The following is a 27,340-nucleotide window of genomic DNA, read 5'->3' on the forward strand; positions in this document are numbered from 1 at the left end:
TCAAACAGCCCAGAACACTGCAGCTAGACTCATATTTGGCAAAACAAAATTTGAAAGTGCTAAGCCCCTACGAGAAAAATTACACTTAAGGAACGCATCACGTTCAAAATATGCTCACTAGTTCACAAAATTATCCATGGTGACGCACCGGCTTACATGTCAGACCTGATAGACCTACCACCAAGGAATGCCAAAAGATCATCCCGCACATTCCTTGATTTGCACTTCCCCAACTGCAAAGGTATGAAATATAAACTAATGCCTGCGTCAAACTTTACCAACCTGAGCACACAATTATGGAACGCGTTGCCACGCAGCTTGAAATTGATCTACGAAAGAACGAACTTCCGCATACTACTGAAGACCCATCTCTTTAATAAAGCGTAGCACAAAGATCAACCAATGTGAATATGCACAACTCGCCCATTTATATTCAGAACCGTATCATAATATATGCTTGTATACTATTACTATGTCTTATTATTATCATGTTGACCAAAGTCCTTCTGTAATACTAAATGTTTATTTTCTAGCACTCTTCCACTACTCATGATGTATTGTAAGCCACATAGAGCCTGCAAAGAGGTGGGGAAATGTGGGATACAAATGCAACAAATAAATAAATAAAATAAAAATTCAAGGTTGTTAGAACACGAGTGAACTGTGAAATATTGCAGGAAGATCTTAGGAAATTGAAAGAGGGTATCCAAATGGCAGATGAAATTTAATTCGGACAAATGAAAGGTGATGCAGATTGGAAAGAATAATCCGAATCATAGTTACCTGATGCTAGAGTCCAACTTGGGGGTCACAAATGAAGACAAAGATCTGGGTGTTGCTGTAGCTAATACGCTGCAATCTTCTGCTTAGTGTGTGGTGGCGGCCAAAAAAGCAAACAGGATGCTAGGAATTAATAGGAAGGGGATGGTGAATAAGACTGAATATACCATAATGCCTTTGTATCGCTCCATGGTGCGACTGCAGCTTGAGTATTGCATTCAGTTCATGTCGCCGTATCTCAAAAAACATATAGCGGAATTAGAAAAGGTTCAATGAAGAGAGACCAAAATGATATATAAGTAATGCCACACTGGGAAAGGCCAAAGGTCCATCGAGCCCAGCATCCTGTCCACGACAGCGGCCAATCCAGGCCAAAGGCACCTGGCGAGCTTCCCAAACGTACAAACATTCTATACATGTTATTCCTAGAATTGTGGATTTTTCCCAAGTCCATTTAGTAGTGGTTTATGGACTTGTTCTTTAGGAATGGAACTCCTCTCATAAGTACATAACTATTGCCATACTGGGAAAGACCAAAGGTCCATCAAGCCCAGCATCCTGTTTCCAACAGTGGCCAATCCAGGTCACAAATACCTGGCAAGAGCCCCAAAAAGTACAAAACATTTTATACTGCTTATCCCAGAAATAGTGGATTTTCAAGTCCATTTAATAACGGTCTATGGACTTTTCCTTTAGGAAGCCGACCAAACCTTTTTAAAACTCCGCTAAGCTAACCACCTTTACCACATTTTCTGGCAACTAATTCCAGAGTTTAATTACATATTTTCTCTGATTCGTTTTAAATTTACTACATTGTAGCTTCATCGCGTGACTCCTAGTCCTAGTATTTTTGGAAAGCGTAAACAGACGCTTCACATCTACCCGTTCAACTCCACTCATTATTTTATAGACCTCTATCATATCTCCCCTCAGTCGCCTTTTCTCCAAGCTGAAAAGCCCTAGCCGTTTTAGCCTTTCCTCATAGGGAAGTCGTCCCATCCCCTTTATCATTTTCGTTGCCCTTCTCTGTACCTTTTCTAATTCCACTATCTCTGTTTTGAGATGCGGCGACCAGAATTGAACACAATATTCAAGGTACAGTTGCACCAAGGAGCGATACAAAGGCATTATAACATCCTCATTTTTGTTTTCCATTTCCTAATAATACCTAACATTCTATTTGCTTTCTTAGCCGCAGCAGCACCCTGAGCAGAAGGTTTCAACGTATCATCAACAACGATACCTAGATCCCTTTCTTGGTCTGTGACTCTTAACGTGGAACCTTGTATGTAGCTATAATTCAGGTTCCTGTTTCCCACATGCATCACTTTACACTTGCTCACATTAAATGTCATCTGCCATTTTGACGCCCAGTCTCCCAAGGTCCTCTTGTAATTTTTCACAATCCTCCCGCGATTTAACAACTTTGAATAATTTTGTGTTGGCAGCAAATTTAATTACCTCACTAGTTACTCCCATCTCCAGATCATTTATAAATATGTTAAAAAGCAGCGATCCCAGTACAGACCCCTGTGGAACCCCACTAACTATCCTTCTCCATTGAGAATACTGATCATTTAATCCTACTCTCTGTTTTCTATCTTTTAACCAGTTTTTAATCCACAATAGAACACTACCTCCTATCCTATGACTCTCCAATTTCCTCTGGAGACTTTCATGAGGTACTTTATCGAACGCCTTCTGAAAATCCAGAATCACAATATCAACTGGCTCACCTTTATCCACATGTTTGTTCACCCCTTCAAAGAAATGTAGTAGATTGGTGAGGCAAGATTTCCCTTCACTATATCCATATTGACTTTGCCTCATTAATCCATGCTTTTGAATATGCTCTGTAATTTTGTTCTTTATAATAGTCTCTACCATTTTGCTTGGCACCGACGTCAGACTCACCGGTCTACAATTTCCCGGATCTCCTCTGTAACCTTTTTTAAAAATCGGCGTTACATTGGCCACCCTCCAATCTTTGGGTACCACGCTCGACTTTAAGGATAAATTACATATTACTAACAATAACTCCACAAGTTCATTTTTCAGCTCTATCAGTACTCTGGGATGAATACCATCCAGTCCAGATTTGCTACTCTTCAGTTTGAATAACTGCCCCATTACATCCTACAGGTTTACAGAGAATTCAATAAGTTTCTCCGACTCGTCAGCTTTGAACACCATTTCTGGCACCGGTATCCCACCCAAATCTTCCTCGGAGAAGACTGAAGCAAACAATTCATGTAATCTCTCTGCTATGGCTTTGTCTTCCCTGATTGCCCCTTTTACTCCTCAGTCATCTAGCGGTCCAACCAATTCTTTTGCTGACTTCCTGCTTTTAATATACCTAAAATTTTTTTTACTGTGTGTTTCTGCCTCCAACGCAATCTGTTTTTTCAAAGTCCCTCTTAGCCTTCCTTATCAGCGCTTTGCATTTGACTTGACATTCCTTATGCTATTTCTTATTATTTTCAGTCGGTTCCTTCTTCCATTTTTTGAAGGATATTCTTTTAGCTCTAATAGCTTTCTTCACCTCACTTTTTAACCATGCCGGCTGTCGTTTGGTCTTCCGTCCTCCTTTTTTAATACACAGAATATATTTGGCCTGGGCTTCCAGGATGGTGTTTTTGAACAGCATCCATGCCTGATGTAAATTTTTGACCCTCGCAGCCACTCCTCTAAGTTTTTTTTTCAACGTTCTTCTCATTTTATCATAGTCTCCTTTTTTAAAGTTAAACGCTAACATTTGATTTCTTATGTATACTTACGTCAAAGCTAATAACAGTGATCATAATATGATTGGATTTGATATCAAGCGGCCCCAGCACCATTACCTCCCACACCAGATCATGCTCTCCACTAAGGACTAGGTCTAGAATTTTTCCTTTTCTCGTCGGCTCCTGTACCAACTGCTCCATAAAGCAGTCCTTGATTTCATCGAGGAATTTTACCTCCCTAGCGTGCCCCGATGTTACATTTACCCAGTCAATATCGGGGTAATTGAAATCACCCATTATTATTGTTTTGCCCAGTTTGTTTGCGTCCCTAATTTCCTTTAACATTTCTGCATCCATATGTTCATCCTGGTCAGGTAGACGGTAGTAAACTCCTATTACTATCCTTTTCCCCTTTATACATGGAATTTCAATTCACAGTGATTCCAAGAAGTGTTTTGTTTCCTGCAGAATTTTCAATCTATTTGATTGAAGGCTCTCCTTAATATACAATGCTACCCCTCCACCAATTCGATCTACCCAATCACTACAATATAATTTGTACCCCAGTATGACAGTGTCCCACTGGTTATCCTCCTTCCACCAGGTCTCAGAGATGCCTATTATATCTAATTTTTCACTTAGTGCAATATATTCTAACTCTCCCATCTTATTTCTTAGGCTCATGGCATTTGCATATAGACATTTCAAACTATGTTTGTTGTTCCTATTTACATCATGCTCAGTACTTCAGTATTAATTTGCAATCTTTTGTCTGTTTTTTATTTTTATTTAAGGACATCTGATCTACTATGGTCTCTTTTGCAACCTCATTATCAGGATACCCTATCTTCCCTGTTTTGTTTTGAAAGATACCTTATCCCGAACCATGCGCTTAAGAGCGACTGTCAGTCTTCCCCCTGCTTCTAGTTTAAAAGCTGCTCTATCTCCTTTTCAAATGCCGATGTCAGCAGCCTGGTCCCACCCTGGTTAAGGTGGAGACCATCCTTTCGGAACAGGCTCCCCTTTTTCCAGAATGTTGCCCAGTTCCTAACAAAGCTAAAACCCTCCTCCCTGCACCATCATCTCATCCACGCATTGAGACTCCAGAGCTTTGCCTGTCTCTTGGGCCCTGCGCGTGGAACGGGTAGCATTTCAGAAAATGCTACCCTAGAGGTTCTGAATTTGAGCTTTCTACCTAAGAGCCTAAATTTGGCTTCCAGAACCTCTCTCTCACATTTTCCTATGTCATTGGTACCCATATGTACCAAGACAGCCGGCTCCTCCCCAGCACTATCTAAAATCATATCTAGGTGATGGGTGAGGTCCGCTACCTTCGCACCAGGTAGGTAAGTCACCAGGTGATCCTCACGTCTACCAGCCACCAAACTATCTATATGCCTAATGATCGAATCACCAACTACAACAGCTGTCCTAACCCTTCCCTCCTGAGCAGTAGCTGGAGACATATCCTCAGTGCGAGAGGATAGTACATCCCCTGGTGGACAGGTCCTAGCTACAGGAGTACTTTCTACTTCACCAGGGTGATGCTCTCCTTCTAGGAGACCTCCCTCCTCTGAGGTAGCACAGGGGCTACCAGACTGGAGGTGGGACTTCTCTACAACATCCCTGTAGGTCTCCTCTATGTACCTCTCTGTCTCCCTTAGCTCCACCAAGTCTGCTACTCTAGCCTCAAGAGAACGGACACGTTCTCTAAGAGCTAGGAGCTCTTTGCATCGGGCATACACATATGACATCTCACCAACTGGGAGATAAACATACATGTTACACTCATATGAGGAAAGGCTGAAGAGGTTAGGGCTCTTCAGATTAGAAAAGAGACAGATGAGGGGAGATATGATTGAGGTCTGTAAAATCCTGAGTGGTATAGAAAGAGTAGAAGTAAATCAATTTTTTTACTCATTCCAGAAGTAAAAAAACCGAGAGACACTCAAGGAAGTCACATGGAGATAATTTTAAAACAAATAGGAGGAAATATTTTTTCACTCAAAGAATAGATAAGCTCTGGAACTCTTTGCCAGAGGATGTAGTAATAGTGGTTAGGGCATCTGGGTTTAAAAAAGGTTTAGAGAAATTTCTGGAGGAAAAGTCCACAGTCTGCTATTGAGACAGACATGCTACTACTACTACTTATAGCGCTACTAGGCATATGCAGCGCTGCACACATATATACAGGTACTTTCTCTGTCCCTAGTGGGCTCAAAATCTTAGGTGGTTTTTGTACCTGGGGCAATGAAGGGTCAAGTGACTTGCCCAGGGACACAAGTAGCTGCAGTGGGAATTGAACTCAGTTCCCCAGGATCTGAGCTCACTGCACTAACCATTAGGCTACTCCTCCGCTCATGGGGAAGCAACTGCTTGTCCCGGGATTGGAAGCATGGAATGTTGCTGCTAATTGGGTTTCTGCCAGGTACTTTTGACCTGACTTGGCCACTGTTTGGAAAACAGGATACTGGGGTAGATGGACCATTGGTCTGACCCAGTATGGCTACTCTTAGGTTCTTAGAGAAGAAGCATTTATTTATTTATTACATTTGTATCCCACATTTTCCCACTTCTTTGCAGGCTCAATGTGGCTTACATAACACTGTGAAGGCGATCGCCAAGTCCGGTATGGAAACAAATACAATTTGATATCAGGGTCGGGTAAGGATATTGTGATAAATAAGAGGCTGTCCTAGCTGGGGCAGGCCACTAGATGGCGATGTTCCCCTAAAAATGTCCAGGATGTCCGGGGTAGGCCACTAGAGGGCGCTAGGAGAATAGATGGAGGTCGCTAGGACCGGGGAGAGCCCTGGGAGATCCACAGGTGTAGGAGGTTATGGCCTGGGTCCTGTGTAACTAATTAACCACTTTATACCCCACCTGAGAGGCGAAAGAAAAAGAAAAGAGCTGGTAGCTGAAGAAAGAGAATCCCCCTGGAAAGAACTGGCTAAACCCTATGGACTTGTGGTGGACTGTGTGCTCAAGGAAGAAGAACAGGCTGGGGTAAGAAGTCCCTAAAGCATTAGTATTGGACTGTGTAGCCTCAGTACTTAGAGGAACTGTGTGTTCAAAGAAAGGACTGGGTGTCCAAAGAAGAAGTAGGGCTGTGTGTCCCAGTACTGAGAAGCAGGCTGCAAAGCCTGGGGTTAGAAGTCCCCAAAGTAGTGAGGTTAGTGCTGAGCCCAGGAATCTGTGTGGGGAGGCTCAGTGAGAAGATATGTAAATGTATAAAGTATTTAAGCTAGAAGAACTGTGCCCAGGGGCTGGAATAAAGAATTGCCTGAATATGTTGTTGGTAAGACCTGTTTAATTTTGCCTCTGGAGAACCAGGTCACCCTGAGCGTGAAAGGAGAACATGCTAATCTGCATATAATTTGCATACTGAGAACCAGCTCACCCTGAGTGAAAAAGGGGCCCAGGAGCTTGAGGTTGGATTGCTCAGGATGCTAAGAAAAGACTGTTTGGAGTCCTGTTCAGAGGCCACAGGCCGGTGAGGCCTGCTGTAGAGTGGGAGCAGAAGCCTCATCTTCACAATATATCTTCAGATACATAGGGATAGAAAATAGAAAGGAATATATAATGTCCAGTACAATCTATGGTTTTGCTGTGTTGCAGGGTTGAGGCATCTAAGTTAGGTCGGTGGGGAATGCTTGTCTGAATAAGTAGGTCATTAGCATAGGCGTAGTTTGACTGTTTCATTTGGGGGGCAAAGGATGGGGCAGAGCATATTAGCATAATCATTTGCATATATACATATGCAAATGATATGCTAATATGAAGGAAGGAAGGGAAAAAGAGCTGGCTTTTTTTGGGAATAACCATAATGAATATGTATGAGATATCAAGCCAGCTCTTTCTCCTTTCCTTCCTTCTTTCCTCCTTACCCAGCACTCCCTCTTCCACTCCAGTAGTATTTCCCCACCCCCTTTCCCATACCATGCCAGTGTTGAACTTAGAAATGCATAAGCTCTATATGTAGATCCTTCAAGAGGTAGTGTGTCATGATTTAGGCTCTACACCCTTTCTGATGTTTTGGTGCCACCTCAGTAAAGCCAACACACAATCTCTCCACTGCAATACACTATACACAAACTTGTGCAAAAACACACTCATAACCTTACTAAACCATAACAGCACTAATTCCAAGGATAGGACGAGCTGCAACCTTATGCGTGAAAGGCAGAACTGTAATTACACCAGGCTCTAAAACACCAATACACTACCTCGTGAAAAACACATGACACAAGGAACTAGAAAGCAAAAAATATGAAGGCAAAATACTGAACTGGAAAGTTAACTAAAGAAGTCAGACTCAGCATGCAGCAATACCAGAAAAATTGAAACTTACATGCAAAATTTCACAAATACACATTTCAAAAAGCTGACATATTCCAATTAATAAATTCTGAATAAAATACTTTTTTCTACCTTTGTCTGATCATTTAGTTTTTCTATTCGCTTTGGTCCCAGTGTCTTCTGTTTTATGCAGTGTCTTCTTTCCATTTGATATTCCATTTAATAGATTCAAAATAAAATACTTTTTTGTACCTTTGTTGTCTGGACATTTTACTGTTCCATCATGCTGGTTCCAGTTTCCTCTTTTCCTGTCTTTCTGCTAATTCTCCTTCAACTGCTTGCTGTCTATTTGTATTTTCTCTTCTCTCCTGTCTTATTCCATTCCTTCACTACACCTACCTTTGACACATTATTTCTTTTTTAGCTGTTTCCTCTGTTTTTTTTTCTTTGCTGCCTCTCTGTTCACTTAAATTTCACCCTCGTCCTCATCCTTCTCCTTTTTAGTTTTCAGCTATCAAATTCCATTTAATTCTCTCACCCACTAGCTGCCCCATTCCTCTTCTCAGTCCTTCCTCCAACCTTCCATTTCCTTTCATCTTTAATCAACTCTCCATTACCACATTTCTGCCCCCCCCCCATCACTATCATCCTCTCATTTGTTTCCTTCCCACCTCCCCTTTGGCCTCTCCCAAATAGTTCCACCATTTGCAGCATCTTCCTCCCTCCAACCTTCTAGCCCAGCACGCCTGCTCCCTTTCTCCCCTTGTAGCCTAATATCTCCCTGTCCCTTCCACACACACATCCACACCCCAGTATCTTCCAGCCCCCCCCCCCCCCCCCCGTGGTCCAGCATTTCTTCCTCTCTCTCTCCCGTCCCTCCAATTGTCCAGCATTTCTCCCTCACTCCCTTCTGTCCCTGGATCCACAATCTCCCTCTTTTTCTCTTTCCCCTCTAATGTATATCTATCCCTCCCTCTCATCCATCCCCATGTACAACCTCTTTTCCCTCCTTCTTCTCTCCCACTGCCCACATCACTCTCAGTATCTCCCTTCCTTGCACCCTGGGCCCAACATCTATCTCTTTCGTTCTCTTCCTTCCCCTTTTAGCATCCCTCCCATCCCCATACAGCATCTCTCTCTGTCTCCCTCCCTCCCACTTCCATGTGCCAACATTTCCCCTTTTCTCTTGCTGTCCCTCCCTCCTCCTCCACATCCAGCATTATTTCTCCCTCTCTCTCCCCCATGCATCTCCCCCCACCAACATTCCCCACCTCTCTCGCTCACCTCTACCTAGCATTACCCCATCACCCCAACAGTGCTCCTGTGACTGTCTCTCCCTGTCTCCCTGCCACCAGCCAGCATGCTGCCTCGGTCTTCCCCGCCGGTGCTGCCTCGGTCCCTGACTCCCTGCAGCATTTTTGTCTTCACCCGTCCTGTACCCGTCGCCGTCAGCGCTGCCATTCATTCTCTCACAGGCAGCCTCGTTCCCGCTCCCCTTTGCCGCGTCCTCCGGCTCTCTCTGATGCACTTCCTGTTAAACAAGGTGGACCAAGGTGCAGATTCTGAAGGTGATACGTTCCTTGATTGGGAGCCAATGCAATTGCTCGAAGGGGTTTGACACTTTCGAAACGTGTTTTACAGAATATCAGCCTGGCTGCTGTATTTTGAGCTGTTTGGAGTTTCTTTGTGAGTTGTTCTTTACATCCCACATATATTCCATTGCAGTAATCTGCGTGGCTCATAACCATTGAAGAAAGGTTTTATACGTTTAAGTTTCCACATTGAATGAAACATTTTCTTAATAGTGGAGTTTACTTGGCTCTCAAGTGTGAGATTGCGGTCAATTGTAACGCCTAGTATTTTGACGCTATCTGAGATGGGGAGGGTGTGATCTGGGGTGTTTAAGGTTATGGGTTTTTAATTATTGTGTTGGGATGACAGGATGAGGCAGTGTGTTTTTTCAGTGTTCAGTTTCAATTGAAATCAAGGGCCATTTGGCTGAAAAAACACACTGAAAAAACACACTGCCTCATCATAGTAACTATGTTACTATGTTACTATGATGAGGCAGTGTGTTTTTTCAGTGTTCAGTTTCAATTGAAATGAATTTGCCCACGAGTCCATGATATCCAAATGGCCCTTGATTTCGTCGGTTGATTTCTGTTAGATCGTGTTTGAAAGGGATGTAAATTGTGACATCATCAGCATATATGAACGGGTGAAGGTTTTGGTTGGATAGGGATTTGGCCAGGGGGGGTCATCATTACATTGAAGAGTATTGGTGAGAGTGGTGATCCTTGAGGTACTCCTCAGTCTGCTTTCCATGGTTGTGATATGTTTGTTTTTGATTTAACTTGGTATGTTCTGTTGGTTAGAAAACCCTTGATCCAATTAAGTATATTTCCTCCAATCCCGAAATGGTCTAGGAGGCATAGAAGTATGTTGTGGTTTACCATGTCGAATGCACTCGACATGTCGAATTGGAGGAGGAGTATGCTTTTACCTGTGGCAATTTCATGCTTGAATTTGGCCAGGAGAGTGACTAGTACAGTTTCTGTGCTATGTGAGGGGCAGAATCCTGATTGTGATTCATGCAATAATGAAAACTTGTCCATGTATTCCATAAGCTGTTTTGTCACCATACTCTCCATCAATTTGACTACTAGTGGGACAGATGTGACTGGGCGGTAATTGGTAAGGTTGTTTATTTTTTTTTTGTGTCTTTTGGTAGTGGGGTGAGTAGTATGTTGCCATGTTCCTAGGGGAAGAGACCTTGCTGGAGCATGTGGTTTAGGTAGGATGTAAGGTCTTCAATGAAGCAATTGCGTGCTGATTTAAGTAAGTAGCTGGGGCAGGTGTCCAGTTTACAATGAGTATTGGAGAATCTATGAATCGCTTGAGTAATCGATTCGACGGAGAGAAGAGTAAATTTTGACCAGATGCGGTCTGAGGGGTTTTCTTCATGGTTTGTGTCCATGATGCTCTGACTCAGGAAAAGTCGTGCGGCAAAATTTTGAGCAGATTGAAGGGGAGAGAAATGGCCACGTGAGATGGCTCACCTCAACATCCTGACTGCTTCCTAAGAAGTAAATACAAACTTGTCTCTCCCTGCTTGTTGACATAATACTTCGTTCTCTGAATATGTGAGTTTTTTCATTTACTCTTCTCTATTAGATGACAACTGATTTAATGATTATTTGTTATATGGTTGTAGGTGCTGAGAAGGGCTAGTTTGTCCGGCTCCTTAAGAAGCTACGAGCGAAGCGGGAGCTCGCCGTCGGGCTTGGACTAGTTGGATTTGCCCTAGCACAAACCACAGCTAAGTACTATCTGAATAATTTCAGTCACACATCGAATAAATATATGAAATTGATAGATCGATGTGTAAGAGGTTTTTATGACTGATGAGGATTCTCGCCAGCGTGAACTGTATGTCAGACACGCAGAGCAGAGCGGTCAGCTAGTTTAGCTTTGAGTGTAAACAGCTGTGACCGGGAGTCTGAAGTCTTTTCCTCTAATACTAATTGCAGTTGCCATACTGGAGTAAATACTTGTTCTCATTTATATTTATGTAGTAGTGCATTGTAAGAACAAGTACCAAAGAGATTGTTTAAGAAACGAATATAATGGCTGAGAGTTCTTGGAAAACCACATACGGGTTTTCGATGGAAGAGGCTTCCAATCTACTAACAGATAGAGAAATTTTCGGTGGACATTCAACAGCTGGTCCGTCAACCTTGAATCAAATGGATAATTTGATGAAAATAAATAAAGAGATTATCAAATTAGAGGTGAATGGAGCAACTTTAATTGACTATTGCCAACAGGAGTGGATTCCACGAGGTTTAAGAATGAATGTGGGTCCACAGATTTTCAAAACCGATGCAGAATTTGTTGAGAAATGGAATAAAATCTTAAATAGGTGTTCTTTAGACCTAATGCTGCTCATTATCGAACGTAGTAAAAGAGAATTACAAGAACAGAAAACAAAAATTGAAGAAGAGACAAGAGCTTTAAAAACAAAATTAGGGGAAGATATTTTCGAACAGCAGCATTCTGAGCTTAAAGATAATATAGAAAAATTCAAGCAGCAATTATTAAAGGTGAAAGTAAAAAAATTTTCACGGGATGAAAAAGATTATAAAAACAATACAGTTTATCGATGGATGTTTATAAAAGATACAGATACATCAGGAAGACAAGTAGAGACAAGAATGGTACAGTCAGATTCTCGTTCTTCCTCTTCTACAGGATCAAATGAAGAATCTAGATCACGGCAAGATTTTTTAGAGCGAGGACGAAGTCAAAGGAGGCGCCAAAGAGGGAGAACACACAGGGGATTTCAACAATACAGACCACAAACACGTTCTCAAGATCAGTGGATAATATAATTTTCAACTTATCTTCCAGATGTTTGACAAATATTGAAAAAGAAGTATTAAGTAAAGGATTAACTTTTGTCCCGACGCAAAACTTTGATTTCTTTCAGTTTAGGATTGACATAGAAAGATTCATAAGGATGTTGAATTTGAAGTTATTTTTCAGCGATAAAGAATCACAAGTAGATAGATCTATTTTGAAAAATAAATCTATGTGGTGACAGAACATACTATGAAACTGAAATATTAACTCAATTAGCAGATTCATCCACTTATGAGTTGTTACCTCAAGATCCAACGATAGCCCTACAAGAGTTAATCTTCAACACCAGTAAAATTGGTGTAGAGAGAGGATTTTTGACTCAGCACGAGTTTGCATTTTTGAATAAGAAATATCCATTAGTCCCTTATTTTTATACTGTCCCGAAGATTCACAAAACTCTTACAGCCCCACCGGGTAGACCCATCGTGGCGTCAGTAGATTCTATACTAGAACCATTATCACGATTTATAGATTGGTATTTACAGCCTCTAGTACAACAAGGGGAAACATATATTAGAGACAGTTCACATTTTTTGAAGATCCTAGATACTATTGATTTAAAGAATCAAGTAATAACACTGGTGACATTTGATATTGTATCTCTTTATACATCACTACCATTGCCAAAATGTTTAAGGATTTTAGAAGAACGTTTAGAGAGTAGGCAGCGCCCTCATCAAGTTCCTACCTCATTTTTGATGAGTTTAGCAAAGATTGCTTTAACGAAAAACTTTTTCTTGTTCAAAGTTCAATTTTATCTACAAAAGAAAGGAGTTGCGATGGGAGCCACTTGTGCCCCGTCCACAGCATGTTTATACATGATGGACTTTGAAGATCAATGGTTACACCATAATCCATGGGCAAATTATGTCATTAGTTGGCATAGATATATTGATGATATTTTTGTCTTATGGAATAGAAATCAAGATGAGTTAAATCAATTTCATAATTGGCTGAATACTAGAGATCAAAATATCAGTTTTACGAAACAACAATCGGCCACTCAAATTAATTTTTTAGACGTGTTGGTCATACAACAGCAAGGCACATTAAGTACTTCTATGTACGTGAAACCTACAGACCGTAACACGCTGTTACATTTCACGAGTCATCATCCACAGAGTACTAGGGAAAGTCTTCCGTTTGCACAGTTTTTAAGAGCACGCAGAATTTGTTCTGATCTGTCTGAATTTAAAATTCATGCTAAAAAAATAAAACAGAAATTTAAAGCTAGAGACTATCCTCACCATTTAATTAAACGGGCTTACTCTAGGGCTAAATATAATCATAGAGAACATTTATTCAATAAACGAGACAAAGAAGACACTAGTCATTTACAAACTTGTGTACTAAAATTCATGCAAGGCACAACAAATACAGTTCGAATTATGAAGAAACATTGGAAGATCTTGCAGTTGCATCCTGTATTTAATAAAAAAGAACTTAGGGTGGCATATTCTAGAGGATTGAACTTGAAAGAAATGTTACAAGACAGACCTCGAGTTCTGAGTGAAAGGAATCCAGGGCATCAACCATGTACGAAATGTATATTTTGTCCTTTGATGATAAAGACACGAGAGTTTCAAAACCCAGTAGATGGACGAAAGTATTACCTACAACACGCTACAGACTGTGAGTCCAACCATGTGGTATACATAGTGATATGCCCATGTTGTAAAATATATGTAGGTAAGACGACACGATCCTTGAAAAATAGATTGAGTGATCATAAACACAATCTGAAACATTCACGGCTTGATGCCCCCCTAGTTCAACATTGTACACAGTATTCCCATAAATTTGAAGATCTTAAATGTTTAATATTGGATCATATTCCAGTAAACATTAGAAGGGGGGGGACCGTAATCGCCACTTAATACGAAGAGAACAACGTTGAATCTATAGATTGAGATCCTTAATGCCAGAAGGTCTAAACAATACAGTGGAAAGCGTTTCTTTAAGATCCATGTGATCACAGCGAGAGTACTGCCCTTTAAAGTTGGCCCTACAATTTGGGAAGTAGTAAGTACGGGAAGTAGTATAAATACTTCCGGTTTAGCAGGAATAATCATGCAGTTGAAAGCTGGTGGTCCGTGAAGGTATTCCTTCGTTCTCTGAATATGTGAGTTTTTTCATTTACTCTTCTCTATTAGATGACAACTGATTTAATGATTATTTGTTATATGGTTGTAGGTGCTGAGAAGGGCTAGTTTGTCCGGCTCCTTAAGAAGCTACGAGCGAAGCGGGAGCTCGCCGTCGGCCTTGGACTAGTTGGATTTGCCCTAGCACAAACCACAGCTAAGTACTATCTGAATAATTTCAGTCACACATCGAATAAATATATGAAATTGATAGATCGATGTGTAAGAGGTTTTTATGACTGATGAGGATTCTCGCCAGCGTGAACTGAATGTCAGACATGCAGAGCAGAGCGGTCAGCTAGTTTAGCTTTGAGTGTAAACAGCTGTGACCGGGAGTCTGAAGTCTTTTCCTCTAATACTAATTGCAGTTGCCATACTGGAGTAAATACTTGTTCTCATTTATATTTATGACATAATACATTGCAATCTGATTGTCTATTTGAATTAGAATAATTTGTTTTGTCAACCAATCTCTGAAAGCTGTTACAGCATTCCAGATAGCTCTTAACTCTACTAGATTTATTTGATGAAGTTTTTCCTGAGCGGATCATAACTCCCAAGTGTGAAGCCCAACTACATAAGCTGCTCCCCCATCCTGGGTTGGATGCATCCATTGTTAATACTTTCTGAATATGAGAAATTTGGAAGGGGAGTCTTTTTGCCTGAATGGACTGAAACATTCACCAGGATAGTGAGTTCTTGAGTGGAGTGTGACACATATGACATCCTAGAGGGTCCCTGTGATTTGAGACCACTGGATGGACAGGATTGACTGAGCTTGCCTCAAACTGAGGTGTGCCATTGGAGTTACATGTGTATAGTCCATGAGGCCTAACATATTCAACAACTGACTGGCAGATACTGCTGACACTTGTGCACTTATATTACTACTGAAATGAGAGCTGTTATCTACTGTTGCAGGAGAAATACAAAAGTCATGTCATGTCTAGCAGGACTCTGATGATGAACTCCAGTTCTGCGATGGGCCTAATTGGGACTTAGGTTAATTTATAATGAACCCTAGTAGCTCCAATACCTGAATGACTTTGCCCATTGATACCTTTATCCCTTCCATTGACGTGCTCTTGGTCAGCCAACTGTCTAAGTAGGGAAACACATGCACCCCTTGTCTGCATAGAGAAGCTGAGACTATTGCTAAACTCTTTGTGAATGCTCTTTGTGCTGATGCAAAGCCAAATGGTAGTATGCGATACTGGATGTGATGTTTCCCTACTACAAAAATACCTCATACGACTTGGATATATCTATAGGTGGGTGTATGCATCTTTTAAGTCCAGTGAGCATAACAAATTCCCTTTTTGAAGAATAGGAATCAGGGTGCCTAGGGAAAGCATCCTGAACTTTGTTTGGCAAGTTATTTGTTCATGGCTATTAGGTTTAAGATGGGACAGAATCCCTCTGTCTGTTTTGCGATCAGGAAGTACTTGGAATAAAATCATTTCCCTATTTCCTCTGATGAAATGGGTTCAACTGTCTTGGTCTGTAAGAAGGAAGAGAGTTCCCTTGTAAGCAATTCCTGATGCCGAGAGCTTAAGCTTGAGTCTCTTGGTGAGCAATTTGGAAGAGTGGTCCCCAACTGCAGACGGTAACTTTCCTAGACAATTTTGAGAACCCACTGGTCTGAGGATACAAGGGGATTGAGGTTATAGTCTACAGGAGACAGACAAAACACTGTCTAGGATCTGACTGTGGAACTGGTTCAGAATCTTGGGCCATCTGCTTTCTTGGGTGAGAATGAAGTCCTTCAGATGTCTGGGAGGAGTGAGAGGAAGGAAGGTACCTATGCCTGTGAGAGTACTAGGACCCTCTCCCCCACCCCTAAAGTATAAAACCTCCTAAAAGAGCAGGCTGGATCAGGAACGGGCCTGGAGAGGAGTGGCCTAGTGATTAGTGCAGCAGACTTTGATCTTGGAGAACTGGGTTCGATTCGCACTGCAGCTCCTTGCAACTCTGGGCAAGTCACTTAACCCTCCATTGCCCCAGGTACAAATAAGTACTGGTACATAATATGTAAACTGCTTTGAAAGTGGTTGCAAAAAACCACAGAAAGGCGGTATATCAACTCCAATACCCTTTCCATTTAAGACTGTTTGAGTGCTGCTTGATGAGGGTGGCAGCCTCTTGCACCTTTTCTCTAAAAAGATACTCTCCACAGCAAGGCATGTCAGCAAGCTTTTCCTGCACTTCTGGCTTCTGAGCATGCAGCTATGCAATTCTATAGGTTCTAATCTTCACTGTAGAGGATTTCAATGCTGTATTGAAAATAGCATAGGTCAGATGGACAATGTATTTTCAGTACTCCCTTCCTTTGGCTACCTGCTCACAGAGTTCATTAGCCTTCTCTCAAAGGAAAGTACTAGCAAACTCTGCTACACTGAGCACAGTGTTCCACAAGTACATGCCCATGAAGAACTGGCAGGATGCTACATGGGATATGAGCACTGCAATCTAATAAAATTTATTTCCAGGAGACTCCAAAGTCCTCACTTCTATCCCCTGGGGAATACCGAGGAGTGAATTTTTGTCACACACATGCAAGACTATTGGTATTTTGCTTGTCCTTGGAGAAAATAGGCTCTCAGATCCAGCCTATGCAGAAATTTTACACCAGCTTCAAGAAAAGGTATAATACTATGTTTGGCGCAAACCCAACACAGAACATTACCCAGAGAATGACACATATTGTGAAGAAAGGTGGTGGCAACATCATGTTAATGGGATGTTTCTCACTGGCGGGGATTGGGGCACTTGTCAGGTTAGAAGGGCCAAGGAATAGAGAAAATTACAGAAGAGTCCTTGATGAAAACCTGTTGTACTCTGTTCACCTTTCGTATATTGACCAAAAGCTTACAGGCAAATCTATAGTGACGTAGCTAAGGAATGAAAAAGTAAACCTGACTGGAACAGTTATAGCCCTAACCATAATCCAAGTAAAAATCTATAGCATGCTTGCAGAATGCTGCACATCCACACTCCGTGAACCGTAGAATGTGTGGAATATAAATATTTTAAATAAATAAAACTTCACAGAGTTTGGATAGTTTTGTACAGAAGAATGCACACTTAGATTTGTTAATATTGTTAATATTATACCAAAGTTGAGAGGGAGCACCAGAAAGTGTGACTGTTGAGCTTTGTGAATAAATGGCGACTGGTGAGGTCCTGTTTAACAGCTGCAGGCAGGAAGCTGCATGAATGTGCAGTATAATGCTCTAAAAAGTTCTTTTGAAGCTAGAGAGCAGCTCCTGTGTAGGACTCCATTGGATGACATCACTCACATGTGAGACTGTGCCAGGGCTTAATATCTGGGACAACTGCATGGAATGAGTTCCCACATTTCTTTTCAGACTCCAGAGCAGCAGGGGTATACTGCTACAACCCTTCCCTTCTAAGCAACCTGCAGGGAAGAGAAGGTGGTGAGTCTGGAGCAGAGAATAGTCATTCTTTTCCCTGATCCAGCCCCTCTTCTGCTGTTGCTGCCCTCATCCCGCCCCATCTCCCCCCTCTCCACAGTTCTACACCCTATCTATTTACAAATTAAGCCTTGGATTATAGTATCTTGCTTGTCTTTGGGGGAGACAATTTACAAGTGGACAATGCTTTATAAAATTACCAACTGTGTGAGCATTTGAAAAACTTTTGTCACTCTTCCTTCACTTTGAACTTTCCAAACTGCTTTCTATATAAGTGCTTTTAGTTGGAGCACCCGGAAGTCAGAACTGTCTTCTGCTTTCTTTTTCTTACCGTGCCAGGGGGCCAGATTTACTTGACTTCACCTCTGGTGTGGACTTCTCTTTTGACAATGATGATCGGCGCTCTCTCAAGGGAATGGGCTCAGAAAGGCTGAGTTTAGAAGCTGCACGTGTAGTTGGCTTATGTGGTTGATTCCTGAATTACAAATAAAAATCAATATCAATATTGATACTTATAAATCATAGATAAGGCAACTTTTAATCAGGAGTCTTTGTCTCCTTGATTGAGACTTTAATTTCTGAGACTGGATGACAGTTTATGGAACAAAATAACCCATACTTCTAACGAATGATGGAACAGATAAATATCTCCATATTTTGTATGCCACTTAAAGCATCCATGTTCTTTACCAAGCTTTTCATTATTTTTAATGAGGGTTTCTTCTTTGTTTTCAAATTTTCTGCTGAACGTAACATGCAAGAAAGGTGTTGAATCAACAAAAACACAGAAAGGAGGCAATTCAATAACAGGGTGCCAACATTTAGATGCCATATATGTGCAAGTAGTGAGCCTATTCTAAAAGAACACTTATGCACACAAGAGTTATCATAGAATACTAGAGTAAATCAGCAATGGTGTGCTTAAATGTATGGCTGGCATAAATGGGCATGCCTAAATTTAGCATTTAAATGTGTGACTTACAGTATTCTATAAGTAGACTGGATAAATGTCAGTCTACAATCAAGATACATCAGATCCGTAGATCCAATAAAACAGAGAAAAAGGAAGGATCACAAGTGAAGGGGACACACCGATGCTTTATTAAAACAATGACCCAATGTGGACATGTTTCACCCAAAGGCTGTGTCAGCGTAATGCTATAAAGCGAATGCTACATACCTGTAGAAGGTATTCTCCGAGGACAGCAGGCTGATTGTTCTCACTGATGGGTGACATCCACGGCACCCCCTCCAATCGGAATCTTCACTAGCAAAGACGTTTGCTAGCCCTCGCGCGCCGATGCGCGGTTGTCTTCCCGCCCGAACCGGCTCGTGTTCGTCAGTCCCGTATGTAGCAAGACAAAGACAAGGGAATTCACAACTCCAAAGGGGAGGCGGGTGGGTTTGTGAGAACAATCAGCCTGCTGTCCTCGGAGAATACCTTCTACAGGTATGTAGCATTCGCTTTCTCTGAGGACAAGCAGGCTGCTTGTTCTCACTGATGGGGTATCCCTAGCCCCCAGGCTGACTCAAAACAACAAACATGGTCAATTGGGCCTCGCAACGGCGAGGACGTAACTGAGATTGATCTAACATTTTATTCAACTAACTGAGAGTGTAGCCTGGAACAGAATAAAAAATGGGCCTAGGGGGGTGGAGTTGGATTCAAACCCCAAACAGATTCTGAAGCACCGACTGCCCGAACCGACTGTCGCGTCGGGTATCCTGCTGCAGGCAGTAATGAGATGTGAATGTGTGGACAGATGAACACGTTGCAGCTTTGCAGGTCCCTTCAATAGTGGCTGACTTCAAGTGGGCCACTGACGCTGCCATGGCTCTGACATTGTGAGCCGTGACATGACCCTCAAGAGCCAGCCCAGCCTGGGCGTAAGTGAAGGAAATGCAATCTGCTAGCCAATTGGATATGGTGCGTTTCCCCACAGCCACTCCCCTCCTGTTGGGATCAAAAGAAAAAAACAGTTGGGCGGACTGTCTGTTGGGCTGTGTCCGCTCCAGATAGAAGGCCAATGCTCTTTTGCAGTCCAATGTGTGCAGCTGACGTTCAGCAGGGCAGGAATGAGGACGGGGAAAGAATGTTGGCAAGACAATTGACTGGTTCAGATGGAACTCCGACACCACCTTCGGCAAGAACTTAGGGTGAGTGCGGAGGACTACTCTATTATGATGAAATTTGGTGTAAGGAGCATGGGCTACCAAGGCCTGAAGCTCACTGACTCTATGAGCTGAAGTTACTGCCACCAAGAAAATGACCTTCCAGGTCAAGTACTTCAGATGGCATGAATTCAGTGGCTCAAAAGGAGGTTTCATCAGCTGGGTGAGAACGACATTGAGATCCCATGACACAGTAGGAGGTTTGATGGGGGGCTTTGACAGAAGCAAACCTCTCATAAAGCGAACAACTAAAGGCTGTCCCGAAATCGGCTTACCTTCCACACGGTAATAGTATGCACTGATTGCGCTAAGGTGAACCCTTACAGAGTTGGTCTTGAGACCAGACTCAGACAAGTGCAGAAGGTAGTCAAGCAGGGTCTGTGTAGGACAAGAGCGAGGATCTAAGGCCTTGCTGTCACACCAGATGGCAAACCTCCTCCATAAAAAGAAGTAACTCCTTTTAGTGGAATCTTTCCTGGAAGCAAGCAAGACACGGGAGACACCCTCTGACAGACCCAAAGAGGCAAAGTCTATGCTCTCAACATCCAGGCCGTGAGAGCCAGAGACCGGAGGCTGGGATGCAGAAGCGCCCCTTCGTTCTGGGTGATGAGGGTCGGAAAACACTCCAATCTCCACGGTTCTTCGGAGGACAACTCCAGAAGAAGAGGGAACCAGATCTAACGCGGCCAAAAAGGAACAATCAGAATCATGATGCCTCGGTCTTGCTTGAGTTTCAACAAAGTCTTCCCCACCAGAGGTATGGGAGGATAAGCATACAGCAGGCCTTCCCCCCAATCCAGGAGGAAGGCATCCGATGCCAGTTGGCCGTGGGCCTGAAGTCTGGAACAAAACTGAAGGACCTTGTGGTTGGAAGATCCGACACACTACTCTGGAGTTGAGCGACCACTCGTGAGGTTGCATAATCCTGCTCAACCTGTCGGCCAGACTGTTGTTTACGCCTGCCAGATATGTGGCTTGGAGAAACATGCCGTGACGACGAGCCCACAGCCACATGCTGACGGCTTCCTGACACGGGGGCGAGATCCGGTGCCCCCCTGCTTGTTGATGTAATACATGGCAACCTGGTTGTCTGTCTGAATTTGAATAATTTGGTGGGACAGCCGATCTCTGAAAGCCTTCAGAGCGTTCCAGACCGCTCGTAACTCCAGGAGATTGATCTGTAGACCTTGTTCCTGGAGGGACCAGCTTCCCTGGGTGTGAAGCCCATCGACATGAGCTCCCCACCCCATTAGAGACGCATCCGTAGTCAGCACTTTTTGCGGCTGAGGAATTTAGAAAGGGCGTCCCAGAGTCAAATTGGACCAAATCGTCCACCAGTGCAGGGATTCGAGAAAACTCGTGGACAGGTGGATCACGTCCTCTAGATCCCCAGCAGCCTGAAACCACTGGGAAGCTAGGGTCCATTGAGCAGATCGCATGCGAAGACGAGCCATGGGAGTCACATGTACTGTGGAGGCCATGTGGCCAAGCAATCTCAACATCTGCCGAGCTGTGATCTGCTGGGACGCTCGCACCCGGGAGATGAAGGACAACAGATTGTTGGCCCTTGTCTCCGGGAGATAGGCACGAGCCGTCCGAGAATCCAGCAGAGCTCCTATGAATTTGAGTCTCTGTACTGGGAGAAGATGGGACTTTGGATAATTTATCACAAACCCCAGCAGCTCCAGGAGTCGAATAGTCATCTGCATGGACTGTAGAGCTCCTGCCTCAGATGTGATCTTTACCAGCCAATCGTCGAGATAAGGAAACACGTGCACTCCCAGTCTGCGAAGCGCTGCTGCTACCACAGCCAGGCACTTCGTGAACACCCTGGGCGCAGAGGCGAGCCCAAAGGGTAGCACACAGTACTGGAAGTGACGCATTCCCAGACGGAATCGGAGATACTGTCTGTGAGCTGGCAGTATCGGGATATGCATATAAGCATCCTTTAAGTCCAGAGAGCATAGCCAATCTTTTTCCTGAATCATGGGAACAAGGGTGCCCAGGGAAAGCATCCTGAACTTCTCTTTGACCAGATATTTGTTCAGGGCCCTTAGGTCTAGGATGGGACGCATCCCCCCTGTTTTCTTTTCCACAAGGAAGTACCTGGAATAGAATCCCAGCCCTTCTTGCCCGGGTGGCACAGGCTCGACCGCATTGGCGCTGAGAAAGGCAGAGAGTTCCTCTGCAAGTACCTGCTTGCGCTGGAAGCTGAAAGACTGAGCTCCCGGTGGGCAATTTGGAGGCATGGAGGCCAAACTTGAGGGCGTATCCTTGCCGGACTATTTGGAGAACCCACTGGTCGGAGGTTATAAGAGGCCACACCTTTGGTGAAAAGCTTTCAACCTCCCCCCGACCGGCAGATCGTCCGGCACTGACACTTTGATTTCAGCTATGCTCTGCTGGAGCCAGTCAAAAGCTCGCCCCCTGCTTTTGCTGGGGAGCTGTGGGGCCTTGCTGAGGCGCATGCTGCTGACGAGAGCGCGCGCGCGCGCTGGGGCTTAGCCTGGGCCGCAGGCTGTCGAGAGGGAGGATTGTACCTACGCTTACCAGAAGAGTAGGGAACAGCCCTCCTTCCCCCATAAAAACGTCTACCTGAAGAGGTAGATGCTGAAGGCTGCCGGCGGGAGAATTTGTCGAAAGTGTTATCCCACTGGTGGAGCTGTTCTACCACCTGTTCGACTTTCTCTCCAAAAATGTTGTCCGCACGGCAAGGGGAGTCCGCAATCCGCTGCTGGATCCTATTCTCCAGGTCGGAGGCACGCAGCCACGAGAGTCTGCACATCACCACACCTTGAGCAGCGGCCCTGGATGCAGCATCAAAGGTATCAAATACCCCTCTGGCCAGGAATTTCCTACAAGTCTTCAGCTGCCTGACCACCTCCTGAAACGGCTTGGCTTGCTCAGAAGGGAGCTGGTCAACCAAGTCCGCCAGCTTCCGCACATTATTCCGCATATGGATGCTCGTGTAGAGCTGGTAAGATTGAATCTTGGCCATGAGCATGGAAGAATGGTAGGCCTTCCTCCCAAAGGAGTCTAAGGTTGTAGAGTCTTTGCCCGGGGGCGCCGAAACATGCTCCCTAGGAACTCTTAGCCTTCTTCAGGGCCAGATCCACCACACCAGAGTCGTGAGGCAACTGAGTGTGCATCAGCTCTGGGTCCCCATGGATCCGATATTGGGATTCTATCTTTTTGGGAATGTGGGGATTAGTTAGAGGCTTGGTCCACTTCGCCAGCAATGTCTTTTTCAGGACATGATGCATGGGTACTGTGGACGCTTCCTTAGGTGGAGAAGGACAGTCCAAGAGCTCAAACATTTCAGCCCTTGGCTCATCCTCCACAACCACCGGGAAGGGGATGGCCGTAGACATCTCCCGGACAAAGGCCGAGAAAGACAGACTCTCGGGAGGAGAAAGCTGCCTTTCAGGGGAGTGAGTGGGGTCAGAAGGAAGGCCATCAGACTCCTCGTCAGAGAAATATCCGATGTCCTCCTCTGCCTCCCACGAGGCCTCATCATCGGTATCAGACACAAGTTCACGGACCTGTGCCTGAAGCCATGTCCGTCTCGACTCCGTGGAACCACGGCCACGGTGGGAGTGTCGAGAGGTGGACTCCCTGGCCGGCAGCGGCGAAGCTCCCTCCCCCGACGTTGTCGGGGAGTCCACCTGGGAGGCAGCCGAAACCGGTACCGCAAGTGGCACCGGTACCGGGGACCTCACCCCGGGCAAAGGGCCAGCTGTTGCCTCACTCAACGGCACTGGTGGCGCAAGCAACCCCGGTACCGGAGGAGAAGGGCGCAACAGGTCTTCCAGAATGCCAGGAAGAACGGCCCGGAGACTCTCGTGCAGAGCGGCTGTAGAGAAAGACTGGGAAGCTGGTGCAGGCGTCGAGGTCAGCATCTGTTCCGGGCATGGAGGCGGTACCAGGCTGTCCGAGGTAGAGCGCACCGACACCTCCTGGATGGAGGGTGAGCAGTCCTCCCGGTGCCGATGCCTGCTGGGTGCCGACTCCCTCGGCGACCCAGAGCTCCCGGTACCCAGTCGGGGAGGTGACCGGTGACGATGCTTCTTCGACTTCTTCGAGCGAAGCATGTCACGGGAACTCCCTGGTACCGATGAGGAGGACGTTGAATCCAGACGTCGCTTCCTCGGGGCCGGGGCCGAAGATGATCGATCCCGGAGGGGGGGGGGGGGGGGGGGGGCTGTACCGCAGGAGCCCTCAGGGCAGGAGGAGACCTACCCGAAGGCTCACCGCCACCAGCAGGGGAATGGACAGCCCTCACCTGCACTCTAGACGAAGCACCACCATCCGACGACATCAGCACCAGAGGGGGTCTCGATACCACCGACGCCCTCTTCCGAAGCTTCGGTACCGACGATGCAGGAGGAGGACGCCTCGATGCAGTCGATGCCGATGCTGTCCCCGAAGACTTCGGTGCTGCCGACGCCGATGCACCTGACGAATTTCTTGATGCCGATGCCGTCTAAGTGCCGGAGAACAGAACGTTCCACTGGGCCAATCTCGCTACCCGAGTCCTCTTTTGCAAAAGAACACAAAGACTACAGGCCTGCGGGCGGTGCCCAGCCCCCAGACACTGAAGACACGAGGCATGCCTATCAGTGAGCTAGATTACCCGGGCGCACTGGGTGCACTTCTTGAAGCCGCTGGAAGGCTTCGATGTCATGGGCGGAAAAATCGCGCCGGCGAAATCAAAATTCGCGATGATGACACGAGGCACCGAGACAAAAAGGGGAAAAAAAACTCCCCTTACGGGTGGCCAACAAGGCCGCTGCCGAAAGCGAAAGAAAACTTACGCTGGGAAAAAGCTAGAAATACGGGAAAAAGGTCTCTTTTTTTTTTTTTTGTGAAAACACGAAAGACGCGCGAGGGTCCTCTGAGGGGCACGAAACGGCGGCAAAAACACGACCGTCCCGAGCGCTGACAAAAGAAGACTGACGAACACAAGTCGGTTCGTGCGGGAAGACGACCGCGCATGCGCGGTGCGTAAGGGCTAGCAAACGTCTTTGCTAGTGAAGATTCCGATTGGAGGGGGTGCCATGGACGTCACCCATCAGTGAGAACAAGCAGCCTGCTTGCACTCGGAGAAAATATAAAAATACAAAAATTAAAATCATATAAATGTACCAAAAATTGTATATAGTGCATACAAATTGGCTGATAGAGGATATTCCTTTTAATAGATCCATATTAGGTATGTGTGCCCTTGACTATGTTTTTGAGTCTTTTTATATTTTTTGTATGTACTATATGCAATCTTTGGTACACTTATATGGCATGGCACACACTTATGTGCTTTCCTTTTGCACCAATTTTGCATTTAATATTGTCAAAAAAGCACTATGCACTGATGTTCTTTTTGTGTTATGTTTTTTAATCTTTATGTCCGGTTTCTTATTGTTTTTATCTATGGATTTTTGTATTTGCATATTTTATAGCATTACCCCTGATGCAGCCTTCTGGCGAAACGTTGCCATGTTGGGTCATTGTTTTAATAAAGTATTGGTTTGTGACCTTCACTTGTGATCTGTCCTTTTTCTTTGCATAAAGGTCAACCATGTCTACGACATGCCCATTCCACTCCTCACTGAATGCTCCCCTTGCATTTATGTCCTGCTCTCATCTTTTAACCAGTTACCAACTTACAAAAGGACATTGCCTCCTATCCCGTAATGTTTAAAATTCCTGAAATCTAGATACTTTATATCTATCAGCTCACTATTATTCATATGTTTATTAACACCAGAAAAAATCTAAAATCTAAAACATTGGTAAGGCAGGACATCCTTTTGCCAAATCCATGTTCTCTCTGCCTCATTATGTCATTTCTATCCATTCTGTCAGTAATTTTTCTCATCATATTATTTAGAAGGAAAACAATCATTTTTGGATTAGAACATTACCTCTCAGCTTCAAGTCTTGAAGCTGCCCTAGTTGTAGCGCCTCTATGTTTCTCTTCTTCATGCTCCTCTTCATTCTCATCTTCATCCTCAGTCTGTTCTTTTGTTTCCTCTTCTTCTGCAGCTGACTCTGACTTTTTGCGTTTTCTATCTGGTTCTGGTGTTTCTGTTCACACAATTTTAAACAGGCTGTAAGTTCCCTAAAAATTCTGCAAATTACATAGAGCTTGAAGACAGCTAGTTATTCTGAGATTTTCAAAAGCACAATTAACTTTGCAACACATTCCCAACAGTAAACATTTAAGTACATAAGTATTGCCATACTGGGAAAGACCAAAGGTCCATCAAGCCCAGCATCCTGTTTCCAATAGTGGCAATGCAGGTCACAAATACCTGGCAAGATCCCAAAAAAGTACAAAACATTTTATACTGCTTATCCCAGAAATAGTGGATTTTCCCCAAGTCCATTTAATAATGGTCTATGGACTTCTCCTTTAGGAAGCCGTCCAAACCTTTTTAAAACTCTGCTAAGCTAACTGCCTTTACAGACAGAATGCATAGAAATGATGAAGGAATGTAACCATTATGAAAACAGATTAATAAGCACTAGGGCTTTTTTTCAGAGGGTACTCAGTAGTACTGAGAACCAGCATTGTTTCCATTCCTTGCTATAACTGACCCATAGCTCCCAAGACTTAATGAAAGAGCCATGGCTGTGCACACAAATACAGAGAGTCCCCCATGGGAGAAGCAGTGTTTCCCCGTAGTCCTTGGGAAAATGTAGCGGTGTGTTCTGCAGCCAGCAAAATGTGGGAGATGTGGAGGGGCATAATCGAAAGGGACGTTCTTGTTTCGATTTGGATGTCCTCGCAAACATCCCCATCCAGAGGCGGGGAAACCCGTATTTTCAAAACAAGATGGACGTCCATCTTTCGTTTCGTCGTTTCGATAATACGAACAGGGACGCTCAAATCCTGAAATTTGGTTGTCCTTAGAGATGGTCATCCCTAGACTTGGTCGTTTCTGATTTTCAGCGATAATTGAAACCAAGGACGTCCATCGGTCGTGGGAGGAGCCAGCATTTGTAGTGCACTGGTCCCCCTGACATGCCAGGACACCAACCGGGCACCCTAGGGGGCACTGCAGTGGACTTCATAAAATGCTCCCAGGTACATAGCTCCCTTACCTTGTGTGCTGAGCCCCCCAAACCCCACTACCCACAACTGTACACCAGTACAATAGACCTTATGGGTGAAGGGGGGCACCTAGATGTGGGTACAGTGGGTTTGTGGTGGGTTTTGGAGGGCTCGCTGTTTCCTCCACAAACGTAACAGGTGGGGGGGGGGGGGGGGGGGGTGCTGGGTCCGCCTGTCTAAAGTGCACTTTACCCACTAAAACTGCTCCAGGTACCTGCATACTGCTGTGATGGACCTGAGTATGACATCTGA

General features: G+C 44.4%; 1 protein-coding gene across 1 annotated transcript in view; it reads right to left on the minus strand.

Moving 5' to 3' along the window:
* The window catches only part of BOD1L1 (biorientation of chromosomes in cell division 1 like 1), a 441,813-nt gene that overhangs the window by 17,032 nt on the left and 397,441 nt on the right, over window positions 1-27,340 (minus strand). The window contains exons 21-22 of the mRNA XM_030191194.1: window positions 25,896-26,058; window positions 18,134-18,277 (exon numbers count right to left, since the gene is read on the minus strand). Of these exons, the coding sequence (XP_030047054.1) occupies window positions 18,134-18,277; window positions 25,896-26,058 (307 nt within the window). The remainder of the gene's footprint in view (window positions 1-18,133; window positions 18,278-25,895; window positions 26,059-27,340) is intronic.

This window comes from Microcaecilia unicolor, chromosome 2 (assembly GCF_901765095.1).
Source record: "Microcaecilia unicolor chromosome 2, aMicUni1.1, whole genome shotgun sequence".
In the NCBI taxonomy this organism is placed as follows: Eukaryota; Metazoa; Chordata; class Amphibia; order Gymnophiona; family Siphonopidae; genus Microcaecilia; species Microcaecilia unicolor.